General features: G+C 33.2%; 1 protein-coding gene across 3 annotated transcripts in view; it reads left to right on the top strand.

The window, feature by feature from the left end:
• Positions 1-16591, top strand: part of WDR72 (WD repeat domain 72) — a 275177-nt gene extending 258586 nt beyond the window's left edge. For all 3 annotated transcript variants that reach the window (XM_074294549.1, XM_074294547.1, XM_074294548.1), the window contains 2 exons: positions 8986-9090; positions 15236-16591. In XM_074294549.1, coding sequence (XP_074150650.1) covers positions 8986-9090; positions 15236-15291 — 161 coding nt within the window. In that variant the 3' untranslated portion in view covers positions 15292-16591. The remainder of the gene's footprint in view (positions 1-8985; positions 9091-15235) is intronic.
• The last annotated feature ends 990 nt before the right edge of the window (positions 16592-17581 follow it).

Genomic DNA, 17581 nt, shown 5'->3' with positions numbered 1-17581 from the left:
AGAATAAGGTAAATTACATTTCCATATCATTGTACTTTAGGTCTTCATGAACAAAGTCAAATTAATTTTTCAGAATATAAATTAAATGAATGGTATGTTTAATTCCTGATATGTTCTTAAAGAGCATTTATCAATGGCAATTTCTCCTAGTGATGAAAGGTATCTTTCAGATAAAATACTCCTGAGTCTCTCTGTCTGGAGTAACTTAATCCCAGGCTTTCTTTAACAACTAAGTGTGGATTTGAGATGGCTGATTTGGCAGAATTTTACTTCCTTCCTTGGAGAATATATAAACCTTGGACATTATTCCATTGTTCCATAGTTCAAGAATCAGGGATTTTCTTGGTCTAGGTACTCCCCCCATTCATGCAGATTATAATTTTTATATATCTTAAAAGATAGACTTTTTAGATGTTACTGTCTTAAAAAAAATTATCACAAGTCAGTGCATCTTATTATTTATGGTGATAATCTTCTGCATACACAGACCTGGGTTCAAGTAGCTCTGTTACACTCGGGATATGTACCATTCCTGGTAAAACAAAAAAAGATATTTTCAGAAACTTCTCTACTGGTTGAACCAAATCTATTTTGCAATTAGAAGACACATCAAAAGTATTTGAACTTTTTTTTTGAACCTGCTTTTTAGCCAGTCAGAATAGATTTTGTGAGTTGATGCAAGGGGGGATAATTTAGTCAGAAAAGTTCTATGTCAAGAACATAAATGACTGATCTTTTTTATATATTTATAATTTAAGTGTTTTGTTCCTGTTTCCCAAAAAATTAATGACAACTGGAACTAGAATCCAGGTTTTCCAATTCTATGTAGGCTGTTTTGTTTGACATACATATAAATAAAAATTGTATAAAAATTGACCCATCAACTACCTGCATGTCTACCAACCAAGTACTAGCTTCACTAAATTTGGTATGGTATCTGGTATGCCCAAGTTAGATTAGGGCCATCTTTTAATCTTTTAAATCAGGAAACTGGATGATGAATTTTTTTGACCAAAGCAACCCTGAAGACCAGCTACTAAGTAAGACACATAAAAAGGATTTAGTCTACAGCAAAGGTGATCAAATTCAATGATGCAATTCTTAAATCAAAATATTATGTTTGCTTGTAACTGGGTGGCAAAGTGAATATAATGCTGGACTTAATATCAGAAAAACCTGAATTTCAAATCTAGCTTCAAAAACTTTTAAGTAGTATAAAACTGGGAAAGTCACTTAACCTCAACCTGCCTTACTCATAGTAAAATGGGGTTAATAATAGCAGCTACCTCCTAGAATTGTTGTAACAATCAAATAGGATATTTATAAAGCAGTTTATAAACTTTAAAGCTTTATGTAAAGGCTAGCTATAATGGTGACATGAATAGTGGTTTTAATATATTGACAGAGGGTGTATATATATATATATATATATAAATGGCAAACTCTAAAAATATCTCTAGGCTTCTAATATTTGAGAATACTTTGTTAACAGTTGAGTTTCAATTAATTCAAGAGAAAATTTTCTTTTGAAATTCACTTAAGCAGAACTATTTATTAGCTTCTAGTACTTTCGTTCTTTAACTACATGATAAAATTTACTCCATATAATATAAAGAAAATTTAAAGGCATTTTAAAGATCCCAAAAATTTCAAATTAATTCTACATCAAATTATGTTTTATTAGTTTTAAACTCATGTATTCTGTCTAATATTTTCAATTGACTTGCCTCTGTATTATTCTTATGGACTACATACAAAAGAATATTTGTTCATTCAAAAAGCCCCACTTTTAACAATTTTGTGAATGTAACATTTATGATAAATTAAAATCATAAAATGCTATTTCCTTAAAATTATTCATTAATTTAAAAAAACTATTTTCTACAAGCTTTACCAAATAATTCAATTCAATTCAAAATGTATTTATTAAGAATATATTAAATGCTAGATGTTAAGGATACAGAGAAAACCAAACTGACCTAGAATGATCCCTAATGATGAAGGAATTGAAATCTTATTCACTAGTCATGTTTCCTCTATATCCATTATGATGACTGATTATTAGCTCTCAAGGCCATAGATTTAGAGTGGGGAAGACTATCAGAAGTTTTCTAATCCTACTCCCTCATTTTATAAATAAGATTTTAAGTGACTATTCCAAAGTCCAATAGGTAATAAGAATTTGAATTTGGGTTAGTTGAAATGAAATCGAAGGCCCATTTTGATACATCATGATGAATATGAGAAAAGAACAACAAGTATCAGAAGTAATTTTCACCAAGTTTAGAAATTTGAATAGAAAGGCTAGCATTCTTTGTTCATAGTAGCCTTTCAAAAGTAACTTTGAATTGTTAATAGAGTCTATGCTAGAAATAACACCCAGCAAATGTTTATAAGAACTTCCAAAATGTCAAATTATCACATTTAGAAACTGTCAAGTATTCGATAGTATTTTTGGCCACTATATTAAATTTTTTCCTTGAACTTTCTGCCATTAGCCATCGCATCAGTAAGGGGTGGAGGTAGGGGAAGAAGAAGGGCGAAGTGGTTGGGGAAGAAGAGAACAAATTTATGTTGTTTTTTTTCCCCAAATTTTATTTTATTTTAGATACTTCTGTGTAGAGGGTCACAGATAGTGGGGAAATTCTGGATGAGGTATAAGACCCTTCAGCCCAGAGGGAACCTGCTGACAATGTCTGGCTGAGCTCCCCATCTCCCCTAAGGGATCTCAGCCTTCCTGAGAAGTGAGGGGGCAGTGACAACCTGTGTTATGATTGAAGCAGAGTGATACCAGGTGGCAAACTAGGTACAATAGTAAGTTGTTTATGTGGTCCCATGTGCACAGTATATACTTGGCGCATGCCCAGTGTTTGTTTTTTTGTTTTGTTTTGTTTTGGTTTGGTTTGGGTTGGGTTTTTTTTTTTGTTGTTGTTTTTTTGTTTTTTTGTTACATAAAGGTATGAGGGTATAAAAAGGGGAAAGATCTTGTAATACATGGACATCATTTTTCTACCATCCCCAGGAGTCCTGCCTCATCACTTTCCCACCAAGATGGTATATTTTAATCACCCTGGCATGGGGGCTCTAGAAAGCAGGACACAACACTCTGTATGTAAAAAATTATTCTGTTTTTAGAGACTTTTGTGAACTAAATAAGCTTTAATACAGAATATAGTTATTGCTATTAAAAAAAAGATTAGGAAAAAGCCTGATTTAATTGTTTCAATAGAAACTATTAAGCAGAGTAATATATCCACAAGTTAATGGAGAAGTTGTTTGTCCAAAATTGTTGTGAATGATCTGTAGATGTGAAACTAGGTCTCTGAACCGCTTTTCTGTTGTCATTCTGTTACTCGAAATCTTTCAATAATTCTTATGAGTCCTCTCCCTTTTTAAAAATTATTTTGACTATTGGAAATGATGTGGTTTTTCTATCAATTGCTATTTTAACTCATCCCATGATCAACTAGAATTCTTCATCTGATCTTTAGTAGAAGCTGGAATGTTTTGCTGTTTTTCAATAAACAGATATTTCAATCTGTTTTATCTCTTTATGAATGATTTTCTTATAAACATCACCCATTTCTCTGAAGATCTGGTATGCCCAAGATAGATTAGGTCCATCTTTTAAACCATGCATAAATAGTTTATATATTGAAAAAAAATATTACTGGGAGCTGCAGGTTTTATTCACACAGTAAATAATATGGATTTTAAAATCACATAGGGTGCCATGCCATAAGAGAGAGCAAGCAAGCTATGTTTATGGCAAGGCTTAGTGTTTTCTCAATGGAAATCATAACAAACTGTGCTGCTGTCAGAAAGGTTTCCAGCTGGTTTGTTTGCTGACTGTGGCTACTGGGCATGCCCAGCTCTGACAGCTAGTTTTATTATCCTGCAGAAGGTGAGAGAAAGAAGAAACCCTTTCCTTTCACCTTTTATGGAAGTAACTGAAAGAACTCAAAGGAGTCAGAACAGAAAAGAGTAAATGAGCACCAGGGAACATATCACCAAGTAGAAATAATTTACAGAAGACCTTCCAGTTTTTGTTTTGGATTTTTTTGGGGGAACTCTCTATATCACTCAGTGACTCTCTCATCATTTCCCTATCTGCCTATCCCAGAAACTCCCTGTGTCTGAATAAATCATAAGATCATAAAACTATAGCTACTAATGTTGGATGAGACCTCAGAGTACATCTAATCCAACCCTCATTTTTCAGATGAGGACACTAAGGGCCAGGGAAATGAGGTGACTAGCCCCCAATAAATATTAAAGGTAGGATTGAAACCTCGGTCCTAGATTCAGAGGTAGTTTTTGCCTTTTATTCCCTCTCCTTGTTTCCAAACTTCCTCTGGACCCTCCTTGATTTGGAATTCCAACCATCCCTCTAAACATTTTCAATATGTAATATTTCATTATAAGGCTTATCACCTTCTCTCATTGGTGAGCTTCTTTTGGAATATCCATTTTATGGAAAGGCCCAGATGGCCTTCATTCCCCTCCTGGCATTATTCTTGACTTTCTGACTTTGAAACCATACTCCATCACAAGATACTTATCCTCATACTCCCTTCCCTCCTTATCTTTTTAGTTGTCTTTTTTTGTGTCATAGTCTTTCATTAGACTATAAACTTCTTTGAGAGCAGGGCTTGTCTTTTTTCTTGTATTTGTATTTTCCATGTTTAGCACAATGCCTGGCACAGAATAAGTCCTTAATAAATTATTGGTCCTCCCTCCCTTCCTTCCTTCCTTCCTTCCTTCCTTCCTTCTTTCCTTCCTTCCTTCCTTCCTTCCTTCCTTCCTTCCTTCCTTCCTTCCTTCCTTCCTTCCTTCCTTCCTTCCTTCCTTCCTTCCTTCCTTCCTTCCTTCCTTCCTTCCTTCCTTCCTTCCTTCCTTCCTTCCTTCCTTTCTTCTTTCCTTCCTTCCTTCCACAAATTTATTACCTTAATCTTCTATTCAACTTCTACCTTCTTTATGGAACCTTCTTCAACCACTTCTACTGGCAGTGTAGAATACCTACTCTACTGCCTTTTGAGCTGGCAGTTCAGAAGAATTTTCCTTTGAAATTGGATATCACTTTTTGTCCAAAAATTAATTAGGCAATTACTTACTGTTATTGTTGATTCATTTTATGCTTAGAAAAAATTGAGCCTGTGATTTAATCGGTCTAGGTAGCACTTGGTAAGAAATTTCTTATACCAATGTAGATGTTCATTTTCTCTTCAATTTATAATACCTCCTCTAAGATTTTACAGAGAAACTGAGTCCCAGAGAAGTGACTTATCCAGACTCTCACAAGTGATAAATGGCAGAGCTGGGATTTGGATTCAAACTATGAGTTTTGCAACTGCTAATATATAATATTTCCATTTTCATACATAATGTTACCTCTGAAAGTAGTTTGATAAATTTAACAGTATTATCATTAGAATCATCATATAAAACTAAGTTGTGCAGAAAATGACTTTGTAAGATATGCTTACAAAGAGAACTGGCTTTTGTGTTAAAAGCTCTGAGTTCAAATCCAATCTAATGTTTACTACTTGTGAGAATTTGTCCAAATCACTCATCTAGGGTATAGCTTCAACTATAAAATGGGAAGGACAAATCAGCTGATCCCTCAGATCCATTAAAGCTTTTAATCTTTTGGATCTTAAACTACAGCAGATCTTGACAACACAGAGCCTACTGTATGATGAAATTCAAAGTTATAACTATCCATTTCATATTAAGAAGAAAACAAAAACACCTATGGATTTAAAGCACATACACATACAATTAAATTAGCTACAGTAGAGAAGCTAAGTTTGAAAATAGGAGCATCAGTGTAAATACTTTGACTTTAGCCACCATATTGACTTCATATTAGCAGTTAGAATTACAGACAATTCAGGTTACTTTTGTAATTACTTGCTATTTCAGGGCCTAGGTTGTGGTTTGAATCCTTTTTCAGGTCAAAAAGTTTGGCTTCTTTGATGGACAGAGGCTGTATTTCCAAATCAGTACAGAGTACTTTGTTGTTTTTTAAGCCACAGTAGAGTTCAACTATGTACATTTTACTAAGCTGGAAAGGTGTTGACCATGCACCTACTGATTGACAATATGAGGATAAGCTGAGGTTTAAAAAGCACATCACTAGTTTGGCTTCAGGATGATAAATTTTTCTGGTCTTGTAAAGAAGCATTGATTAAGCACTTATTATGTGCCAGGCACTATACTAAATTTTGGACTTACATTTAGGGGAGGAAAAAAATCTTTCTGTCCTTAAGGAACATATGTTTTAATGTATTGAACAACTTATAATTATCCTGGTTCATTTAATATCCATACCAAATGTGTGAAGATAACCTGAAAGGAGACGGTTTTAGCATCTGGGAGAGAGGGAAGATTGAGAAAGACCTAGAGAAAATGAAATTCAATCTTAATCTTGAAAGAAAACAAGCAAAGTAAGGTGTATGTGAAGGAGAAGAGCATTCCAGGCAAGGGGAATAGCTAATATAAGTTTCCCAGAATCTCTTATTGGTCATGTACTAAATTATTGGAGGGGATGGGAATCTGTGTTGGTATCCATATTATATTTATCATTCCTGGAGTAAAAGCATTAAATGTCTAGAATAACAAACATCTCATTGAAATGAAAACATGATAGATAGTTGGGGCAATTAATGTGCATGAAATCATTTCAAAATATAATTCTTTATTTTATATATTTGCTCCTGGCAAGACATATATCCCCTCTTTCCCCCTCCTATAGCCCCCTCCTGTGGTTTCATGTGTGTTATTGGTAATTTTTGTGTGAATTTTAGATTTTGTTGCACAAAAATTTAAAAAAATTAATTTGTTGGTCTAGATCTATCCATATTAACAGTTCTATTTATCATTTTGGTTGATTTTAGTAAAATTATATTTCAATAATATTTTATTTTAAAAAATTAATTTATCAGACTTGTAATTTCATTGGTGCTTTTTACAGGAGAAAAAATGTCTCTACTGAAATAGATTGATACCTGTTCTAGCATTCATAGTTTTAGAGAGTTTCCTTGAGGCACTGAAAATTTGAATAGCTTGCTTAGAGTGATATAACCAGTATGCATCACAGGTTGACTTGAATCCAGGATGTGCTGACTCAACAACAGTTCTATTCACTCTGTCATAGTGAATGATATTGAATAAGTATCATTAATTTATATCATGTGGTGTCAGGAGAACATGAAAAAAACTCCAAAGTTAAGTGTTATCAGCTTATGAGAGCACAGGGTCAAGGTGATGGTGCTAACTGCATCATTGGTGGGAATATCTGCATTGATGAAATCATGAAATACTTTAGGAGTACTAAAATATTGGAGTAATTGATACTCAGTTTCAAATTTCCAAAACGACTTTCCTTATCACTTATAGACTAGACAAGAATTTGGGGCATCATAAAGAATTATGAAATATACAAGACCTTTGTATTTAAGTGATATTTAGATTTTTATATCCATTGCCTCTCTAAAAGCCTTTAAAATTCCAGAATGTTAGAGCTCTATCTAAGAGGTACTTGCTCATCTTTCTCATTTTGTAGATTCTAAAACTGAGGTCCAGAAAACCTAAGTTAAATTTCTTCATAACAGAAAGCCTATTGGCAGAAGAATCAGTATTGGAAACTATTTCTTATACATTTTAATGTCCTGTTATACTAAGTTCATCTTTTGTTTGGAAATTGTTAATGATGATAAAATAAAAACAAACAAAAAATACCAACAGAATCATTCATGCTTTGTGTTTAACTTTTTATGTGTAAGGAAAATCTTGTCAAAAGGGGGAGAAATAAACTTTCTCAGATTATTGAAGTTGAAATTTCTAGATCAAAGTGCAAGTGACTAGTAACATTTCTTAAGCATGTATGCTAGTTATTCAAAGGCTACTGATATTGTAATAGTGAAAAAGTATACATTTACTAAGAGGATAGGTGGCAGTGTTTGATGTAAGTTTAAAGTGTTTGGACTGGAATTACTAATATACATAATACTAATACCATTACTAATATGGATGAAATATTTTAAATTACAGTTTCACTAATTGTATTCATAAAACAAAATGTAATTTTCCACCAAATAAGAGTAATGAAAATTTAATATTTATGGAGATAACAATCTTAATCAAGATTTAACTTTTACCAAATAATAAATGTAATTATTTTCTTCCAATGAGAACTTTTACATATAATCAATATATTAATCTAATTATTTTGTAGCCCATTATTCCACCTCCACCCCTTCCCCTACAAGAAAAGCCCCATGAGCAATATTTCCTTGGTATGGTTCACAAAGGTCACAAAGATTTGGATACAACTTACCTACTGAACCACTTTGCCTTTTAGAATTATTGAGGAAAAACTGTACCTTAGAGTTACATAGCCTTCACAACATCCAATTTGGGCCAGCCATGATTTTAAATAAATATAAATTTGTGAGTGCTAAAATTTTATGAAATATTTTGAGTTATTTTTTTTAAGTATTTCAATAGTTGGAAATATGCATTACATAGATAGTATTAATTGGCTATGATTTTGTATAGCAAGAGGACTTATCTTATCAACTTAGAAGTATTTCTAATTAACTAAGCTTATAGTCTTCTCTGTGTGTCCAGTTGCCACTAATTGACCTTATTATTTCAGATTTATGCATTAAAAATATGATTTCCACTTTGAAGGGATCACTTTGCTACTTTGTAGCTTTTAAGCTGATGCCATGAACTTATTTTTGGTCCAAGATAAAGTCACATCTATAGATTTTTCAACTAATTACGTCTGCCAATAAATACTGGGAAGATACATTTTATTTCAATTTATTATTTCTGTATACAAAGTATGCCCTTGGAAAGATTTGTGGCATTGAGTGGCGGTGGAGAGTTTTGTTTTCTTTTGTTTTTGCTTTTGTGTACGTTACCACTTTTCATTTCATCTTTTTCTTTCTTTCTTCTTTTCTTTGTTTTTAATAGCTACAGTCAGTGTGGTCAAGCATGACAGCCACTCAAACTCGGCAAACTTCCAAGAAGCTGAGGACATGCCTGACAGATGTGTCTTAGAAGAGTCGGAGAGTCCAGGTGAAAGCCATTTAAAGATAGTCACCAAGTATAAAATGATAAATTTGACACAGCTTTTGGGTCTATGGAAAAAGGAGAGGGGGAGGGTGGGGAAGGACATTGTAATGCTGTTTTCTCTTAGCAGCTGCACTGTCAAATTAAGAGTCACCTCCAGGGGTCAGAGTGTGGAGCTGTTATCCTTTCCTCTTTCATCAAGAATTCAAGTCCTACAAAGTACAAAGGCATTAAGACTGAAAGGGAAACAAACTCTATTAGTTCATTATAATAATTTTAGTCTAAACTAGTTAACCTAAGCAAAGTTTTGAGCTCTGAAGGATGCTTTAAGGTTAAAAAAAATAGAATAACGAATTTCAATCAAGTAGAAAAGCAGTCAATTGGGGAGAAACTCAGAGCAAGTGGGAAGCATCTGAAGTCGATTGAACTTTCTTGATACAAATAGAACCACAAGAGTACTGTGTGGGTTTTCACAGGAAAGAAATAGAGCCAGCAGTAGTAATCAAAATAAGTCAGCCCTTCTGGGCATGATAAAATTTACTTTCTTGTCAAATTGAGAATTTTTTTGTTTGTTGTTTCATCCTTTGAAAGGGAATGAAGGAGGGGGAAGCATTTGATTCAGTAGGCATTAAGGAAATGTGTATTTTTGGTAGCAACTGATCAAAACCAACTTATAAAAGGAGCTTGGCACAATTGGACTGTCACAATGCATGAAAAAAGACATATCATTACCATGAATGAAAGGGTTAAATATCTTCCCCAACACCACCATCCAGTCCCTGTACTTGCTATTTTCTTTTCCTGCTTTATCTGACTTCTGTATATACCTTCTTGCATCTTTGTGTGCTGATCCATGTATCATATTTTTGATTCATCTTCTCTGTGGCCTGTCAGCTTAGTTAAGAGATTTCCAAATCTTGTAGCCTTCGCTGACAGGGGGCAGCTGCAAACAGTCCCCTGATCCTTCCCCTAGGAGAACTACCAAGATTTAATTTTCAGTGAAAGGTGCAGTTTGAAATCCATGTCAGGTCCCCTAAGTCATCTCAGAACCCCAACAGGACCAGTGACTATGGGATTATATTTCAGCGCCCTCTACTACACTAAGATTCCTTAGGAACTGAAGTGCTATCACACACCTGATCTGAACCACTCTTCCACATTAGCCTCCCTGCAGAACCAAGCAATGACATCTTTCAAAACTGTAAATCTAGCCTTGTTGGCAAATTGTTCATGAAAGCTAAAGTAAAACATGCCATAGAGGCTAAAAAAGAAAAGAGGAATTAAACTTGTGAGAATGGAGATGAAGAATTTTTTTTTTTTTGACTGGGTCAATATCTATATGGTCCCACAAGATGTTCAGCCTAATAATTATTCACAAGAGTGATTGTTGTTGTAATTGCTGGGAATGAAATTGAGTCAAATTTTCACTGAGAAGTATTGGATAAGAATCAGATGTGTCTTTTTTGTCTATTTTTGCAAAAAAAAAAAAAAAAAAAAAAAAAAAAAAGACAAATTTCAGCTCACCCCCAATCAGTTATTCCTAACCAAATTTCAGTGGATTTACAGTATAATTTAAATACAATATACCATATATATTATATATAAAGGAAATGATGTATCAAGAAAAAAGAAATATTGATTCAAAAATATAGGCATTGATAAATAATCCAAACTTAAAAAGTGAGTACTGTTCTGTACATCGGACATCATTAAACTGGTAATAAAGAATGAATTACTCTGGCTTTTTCCTCTGTCCATTCCTGCATTTTAAGACATCTTGCCTTATAGGCCTGGAAGCCTCTTGAGATTTCACTACTGGTCTCACTGCCTCCCACTGAGAATTTGTGGCTCGGTTGTCATGGAGACATCGTATTTCTCCAAGAATTGCTCATATTGATCCGTGGCCAGGCGTAAATGGCCAGGCGAGTGTGAGGAATAAAGGGGGCTGGGCAGTACTATAAAATGACCAGAGGTTGTGAGTTGGAAATAAGCTCATAGCAAACACTTAGGTAAAAAGAAAGAAGCAGTTTCATTTTGTCTCAGGATTTCGTTTCTGCACTTTGGGCCATTGTCTTCTTTCACTATAGACTGAAAGAAACTTGTTAGTCACTTGTCATGTCAGATCTTTGGTGCTTGTCCTGACACAGCTGTCAGCCTTCCAGCTCTGTGCAGTTCAGGGACACACAACAAAGAGCTAGCAACATGAATTATTTATTGCTCCTTGTGTGGATGAAATTCTGTGATAAGAAATTAAGACACTTCTGACAGAGGTGCTTGTTTAGAAAGAAAGATTTTGATGATAGAATGCATTTGCTTGAAGCATGAGTGAGTATTTTGGTAGGCAAGGATGCTAAGGCATAGGTAGCATGTGAGGAATTACATATATACATATATATATGTATATCTATATAATACACATACATGACACATATATAACACATATAATGTATTTTTCTCATGTAAATTGAATAAAAGATACTCACTTTTTGCAAAGTGAATATGCAAAATGGGATATGCCCTTCTACTTTTGAATGGCAAAGAATTCTAACTTTAGGATATCATGTCATTCATTTGAAAGTAGTATAACACTTACTTATATTACCAATTAAATAAATAGATATAGATACACTCTTTTGAAGAGTGTATCATCCTATTTCAAGAAAATTAACTACTTTTTTTTTAAATCAGAAAAGGTAAGAACTTTCCTTTAAATTAGTAAAGATTTGTATTGTTAACCCTACAGCATCTTATGTATATATTTTCCATGTGTAAGCTTCATTAGCATTTAAATTTGAAAAAAAATTCAACTGAAGTCAAATTTTAATATAAAATTCTTACTTGACATGTTCCCATATAAGATTCCTGTTAAAAAGAATACTAATCCTAACAGGTGAAGAATAAAAGATTTAGTCTGTCTTATAGTTATAGGGGATATTTATTTCAGGTTATTTTATTTACACTTTACCAAAGCATTATTATTATTTTTTGGCACAGTGTATTTGGCCAGTCATTTAATTATATAGAGTTCAATAAAAAATTATTAGGTCAAGTTCTTTCTCTTCTTCCTTTCTCCCTCTACCCTTTCTTTCCTCTCCCCTTTGCCCTCTCACTTTTTCTCCCTCTTTCTCTTCCTCCTTCCTTCCTTCCTTCCTTCCTTCCTTCCTTCCTTCCTTCCTTCCTTCCTTCCTGCCTGCCTGCCTGCCTGCCTGCCTTTTTCCCCAACTTTCCTTCTTTTTTCCCCGTCTTTCCTTCCTTTCCCTTCCTTCATCTTGGATATCTTTCAAACATTACCATATAAAATTTAGCTTACATTACAAAACTAATTTATTTACATAAGTCCTAGACTATTTGCAAATTAATAGTAGCAAAAAAAGAAAAAAGAAAACTGGAAAAATCTTGGTTTAAAGATTCAGAAAAGTTATTTTTATAATGCTTTCAAAATCAATGACATTACTTAAACCCAATGTTTTAAATTTTGGTTTAATAACTTGTTTTAACTAACTTTCAAATTTCAACAAATACATATCTAAAATTATTTTCATTTTATTTTTGTCACCAAGTCAGAGAAAATAGGTTTGTAGATATACTAGAGTTTGCATATAGTTCATATAATACACGGCCATTTAAAAAAGAATTGTAATTTATTTTTAAAAACATTTTCTAGTAACCTATCACTATTAGTGTTTTATTAACTGAAGGCCATTAAACCCGGCAAATATCTCTAGCTTTGAGCATGCCTGTAATTTCAGTCCTGCTAGAGAACCCAGGCATTTTCTTACAGATCTCTTCTCTTGGAATTATTTCATTAGCTAAGATGTTTCCCTATATATGAATCCTGGCTATAAATAGTAGATTCCAGTTACTTCCATGATGTGATTTATGGATTTTAAGGAGTCAACTCTTGAGTCCACTACCAAAGAGTGTGAGCCAACATTGTGCTTTTTCAAAACCCTCATTGAAGTTTTAGGGCCAATAATATCATTCTGTTGAAGAACTGCTCAGTTTTGAAAAAAACAAAGACACTTATTTACTATTTGTTTTTCCTTGCTCTTCCTCACAGAAGATACTCTATCTCCTAACTGTGCATTCTCACTAACTGTTTCCCATTCTTGGCATTCTCTGTCTCCTCTTCATCTCCTGACCTCCCTGGCTTCCTTCAAGTCCCAGATAAAAATTTCACCTTCTGCAAGGAATCTTTCATCAGCCTTCTTAATGCTAGTTTCTTCCTCATACTGATTATCTCCAATTTATTCTGTATGTAATTTGTTCTATATAGGGGTCTTCATGTTGTCTTCCCATTAAATTGTGAACTCCTTGAGAGTAAGGCCATTTCCCTCCCACCCCTTTTTTGGTATCCCTAGCATTTAACATACTTCCCCAAACACAGTAAGCTATTAATGAGTCCTTGGACTAACCAGTAAGACCAAGAGAATATAGCTATTCCTTCTTTGATTCTTATTAGTCCCAAAATTCAATTTAGATGCTCCTCATATCTTAACACCATCTCTTTGAAATAAAAGCATACAATCCCATTATTGGTCATTTTTAGAAGTTCAATTTTGTTTTGAAAAATTTTTAAGAGGAAGAGGTAGAATGAAGGCTTAGGGGAATGAGATCTGTTCTTGGAATCAGGGACAGCTGAGTGTGTCTTCTACGTTCACTGTGACTCTAGGCAAGCTACTTAATTGTTAGTTGCCCCATCAACTTACTAAGTTCAAAGTGCAGAGAAAGTAGGGATCTGTATTAGTAGAGGAAGTTCCTCGTTGGGAGCTCCCTTTACTGATAAAATTAAAAGTCTGGTCTCTAATTTAAAAAAAGAAAAATCTAATGAAAGATGTCTCATTTGCTTCTCGAATCCTAAAAAGCTTCTAAAATTATTTACTTTCTTGTTTGCATCAACTGGGTGGAGCAGGATAGGAGATGGGGGAGGAAAAGAAAATACCAAAAAAATTTTAGATGGAAAAGGGATACAAGCTATGAAGTTCAAAGGTCTATGTCACACTGAAGAAGGTTTGAATAAGTTTATATTGTGTTATTAATGTGGTTTCATACATAGCACATATTTTGTATATAACATTGTCAATCAATATCATGTTTGTAAGGATGCTAGAGATTCTTGTCCTATGATAAGCCAAGAGGCATGTATATGTGTGTGTGCGTGTGTATTCTGGCTCATGAATCACCTGTAAAAATCAGGTAACAGAAAACTAGGACAGATTCAAGAATGGACTGTTGGAGATGGCTGCTGATGATGCATGAAGCAGGAAGAATGTGGAACATATGAGCAGCCCATCAATCATAAACACAAGGAACACATTTCTTCTCTATATGAGAAACTCAGAATTTTAAAAACAGTAGAAATAATTCCAAGAGTAAATATATATGAACAATTTATTATAATTACGATGATATGTATTATCTAACATCAATGCTTACTTTTATCAAAGGGCAAGTGTTTTTTTTTACCTAAAATGTAAAGCTTTGTGGCAGGATTAAGTGGTGGAGAAAAGAAGGCTGATGGACATGATGAATATCATTAATCCATAGTCCTAAAATAGAGTTCTAACTTTTTTAAACTCTAAAAATGAATGTAGAGGATTAGACATGGAATTATTAAGCTAATAATATGATTAGAAACCATAGAACAGGGACACAGAAATGAGTCTCATATTTGTTCTCATTTGAAGTGTTAATTTTATTCACTAAAATTATAATAATCTAATTAATTTGGGGAATAATTGCATTTGAAGGTTCAGTGAATCAAACCTTGTGTCTCAGTGGTTTCTCTCAATAAAATTGGGTCTTAGCCCTAAAATGTCTTAGTCAGTTCCAGGAAGAATAATTGGTTTGTTTGTAATTTAGGTCAAGTTTCTATTTTCAAATGAAATACCTTGTATTTAAATTGTTTTTGTAATGGTGATGCAATTATCAGATTCTATTTGACATTGTTTATTAATCCATGTTAGTCCTGTGTGTATTTGAGATTTTAATACTTAAGAAAATAATGATTTATGAGCCTGCAATAACTGTACATGTTAATTTAATATTTAGTTTCAGAATATATAAAATACTTGGCAGTTTTAGGTGAAACTATGCTTTTTATTTGTCAAATAGCCAAAGACAAATGCTTTGTTTTTTCTTTTCCTTCTAGGTGGGCAAAGAGCACATCCTTGGGTGGCTAAGGTGTGCTCCTGTAAGATGTGTTGAAATACCTCCTCATTTATTGGAATTTAAACAAATTAATTTTAAAAATGAAACTGTAATATTTTTATAAAGACAATCATTTGGGTTGTGATCAGAATACAAGAACCATTTGATATGTCTGTCTTTGAAGCTAAACTGTCAAGAAAATTGTAAGAGTTGATCTAATGTAATACCATGTACTATATATTTGGAAAAATTTTTCTAAGTTATCTCATCAATCTTCTTCTCAGGTTTTCCATTCTTGTCCCCATTGTAGAATGTTTGTCTTCTACCATATGAGTATGTGTAGCTTAGTTCAATTTTGAAGTATATTTAAGTTTCATTTTTTTTTCATTCCTCTGAATCATTTAACAATACTATTGTGTCAAAGATTATATAAGGGTTTTATATTGATCACTGTTTGATTTCATAACCTTCAATTAGTTAACTATCTTAACTGAAACTCACGTGCTCTGTTGTGCTTTGTTCTTACCAATAACCAAGTAACTAATGTGATCTGTAAGCACGCAGTAATATCACCTACCATATGATTATTTCAGTTCAGTCCTTACAAAGAGATGCAAAATCCTGGGTATGATAATTTGTTTCTGTATCATTTAGTTGGTTCATGTAAGATTAGATGGAGTATGTGGTGATCTGATCACCAACTCATGAAGCAGTCCGCACCAATGGATATCACCACAATCTTAAACTAAAAATGAGATTTAACTATTCAAAGATTGAACTTCATGTCAACTTTCCTCTTTCTTCTTCAATGCTCTTCAGTTTTCTTTAGCTGAGATGGAGAAAATGATATTTCAACACTATGTAATTTGATTAGTGTGGGTATTCATTCTACAACATCTATGGCCACACTGCTATAACTTAGGAGATTGTCTCTAAAAATTACTCTTACCCCCAAAAAAATGCATCATCTTGCAATCCACTTAGTGCTAAGCATCCCCAAACTTGGTTTGGTGGTCCTGGTGACATACTATTCATTGCCAGGCCTATAATTGAAACCAAATTATTTTCATCTTATTCGAGTCTACTAGAATTTTTAGTCTACTTACACATAATTCTAAAACCTAGAAAAAAATCATACTGGAGGGGGAAAAACAACAATAAAACTAGGAAAGCCCTTCAGGTAATTTACCCATCCATCAATGGTTAGATGCATCACAATCCATTACATAAAATTCATGTTATAACCTCAAAGACAGCTTCTAAATCCCCAATATTTTATTAGTATACATCTAATACTAATGTGTTTACATTTTATTCCCCTGAAAAGTTGAAATAAAAAGTGATTTTTCCAGTTAAAGATGTTTATTACTTATTAAAAATTTTACTTATAATTATGAGGTAGAATTAAAATAACAACAATAACAAACATGTCAGATTCATCAAAATGAGTAAAGTAACTGAACCAGTCCTTTATTTAGTGAGCAGGAGTCTTATTTAGTGAAGTTCTCATTATTCACAACTTTTTGGAACTCTGAGAATTACCTCCAGAATTTCTAGCACATTATTTTGGATTTCCTGAATAATGGCAAAACTTCATCCTCTGAGGATGAATTTGGTTTGGGAAAAAACTTGGAGTCAAATTTTAGGAATAAAGTGAGTTAACTGACCAATATTCTTTTTAATTAAAAAACAAAGTTCAATTATAAAGTAAATGACAGTTTTCTTGTGATAATCAGAAACTGTCTCTAAAAAAGTAGTTTTAAAAATAATTGGTTTATTAGTCATACACACTAAATAAGTGTTTATTTTCCCAAGATGACTATTTTAAAAGAAAGTACTGATTTGGATGTAGAAGTTCTTTCATTTACAAAAGTGTAACTTGAATTAAGATTTTCTCAGAATCACAAAATAATAATAGACATAAAGGTAAACTTAGATATTGTGAGGCAGAAAGAGCTAGATTATAATCAGAGGATGTAGGTTCAATCTCATCTTTGCAGTTTTGCATCAGATTCCAATAGGTCTATACAGGTAACCTGGATCAAGTCACTTAAACTACCTGAGCCTCAGTATCTCGATTGTTAAAAATGAGTTGACCTTCAGAGTTTCTTCCATTTGTCAAGTATGTGAAGCCAGATCAGTTCTTTTAGCTTATGCTGAAGAAACTGAAGCTCAGAGAGGGGAAATGTCTTGGCCAAAGGCTGAGTCCTTAAGTCAAAAGAGAATCCAAGAGTCAAGGCTTAAAACTTAGCTTTTTGACTGCAAGTCATCATTATTTCTTTCACTACACTGTGCTTCATCTTATTGATATATTTTTTAAATCATTCTTATTACTTTTTAATTGCAA

Source organism: Sminthopsis crassicaudata, chromosome 2 (assembly GCF_048593235.1).
Source record: "Sminthopsis crassicaudata isolate SCR6 chromosome 2, ASM4859323v1, whole genome shotgun sequence".
In the NCBI taxonomy this organism is placed as follows: Eukaryota; Metazoa; Chordata; class Mammalia; order Dasyuromorphia; family Dasyuridae; genus Sminthopsis; species Sminthopsis crassicaudata.
This window is presented reverse-complemented; position numbering and strand designations above follow the sequence as displayed.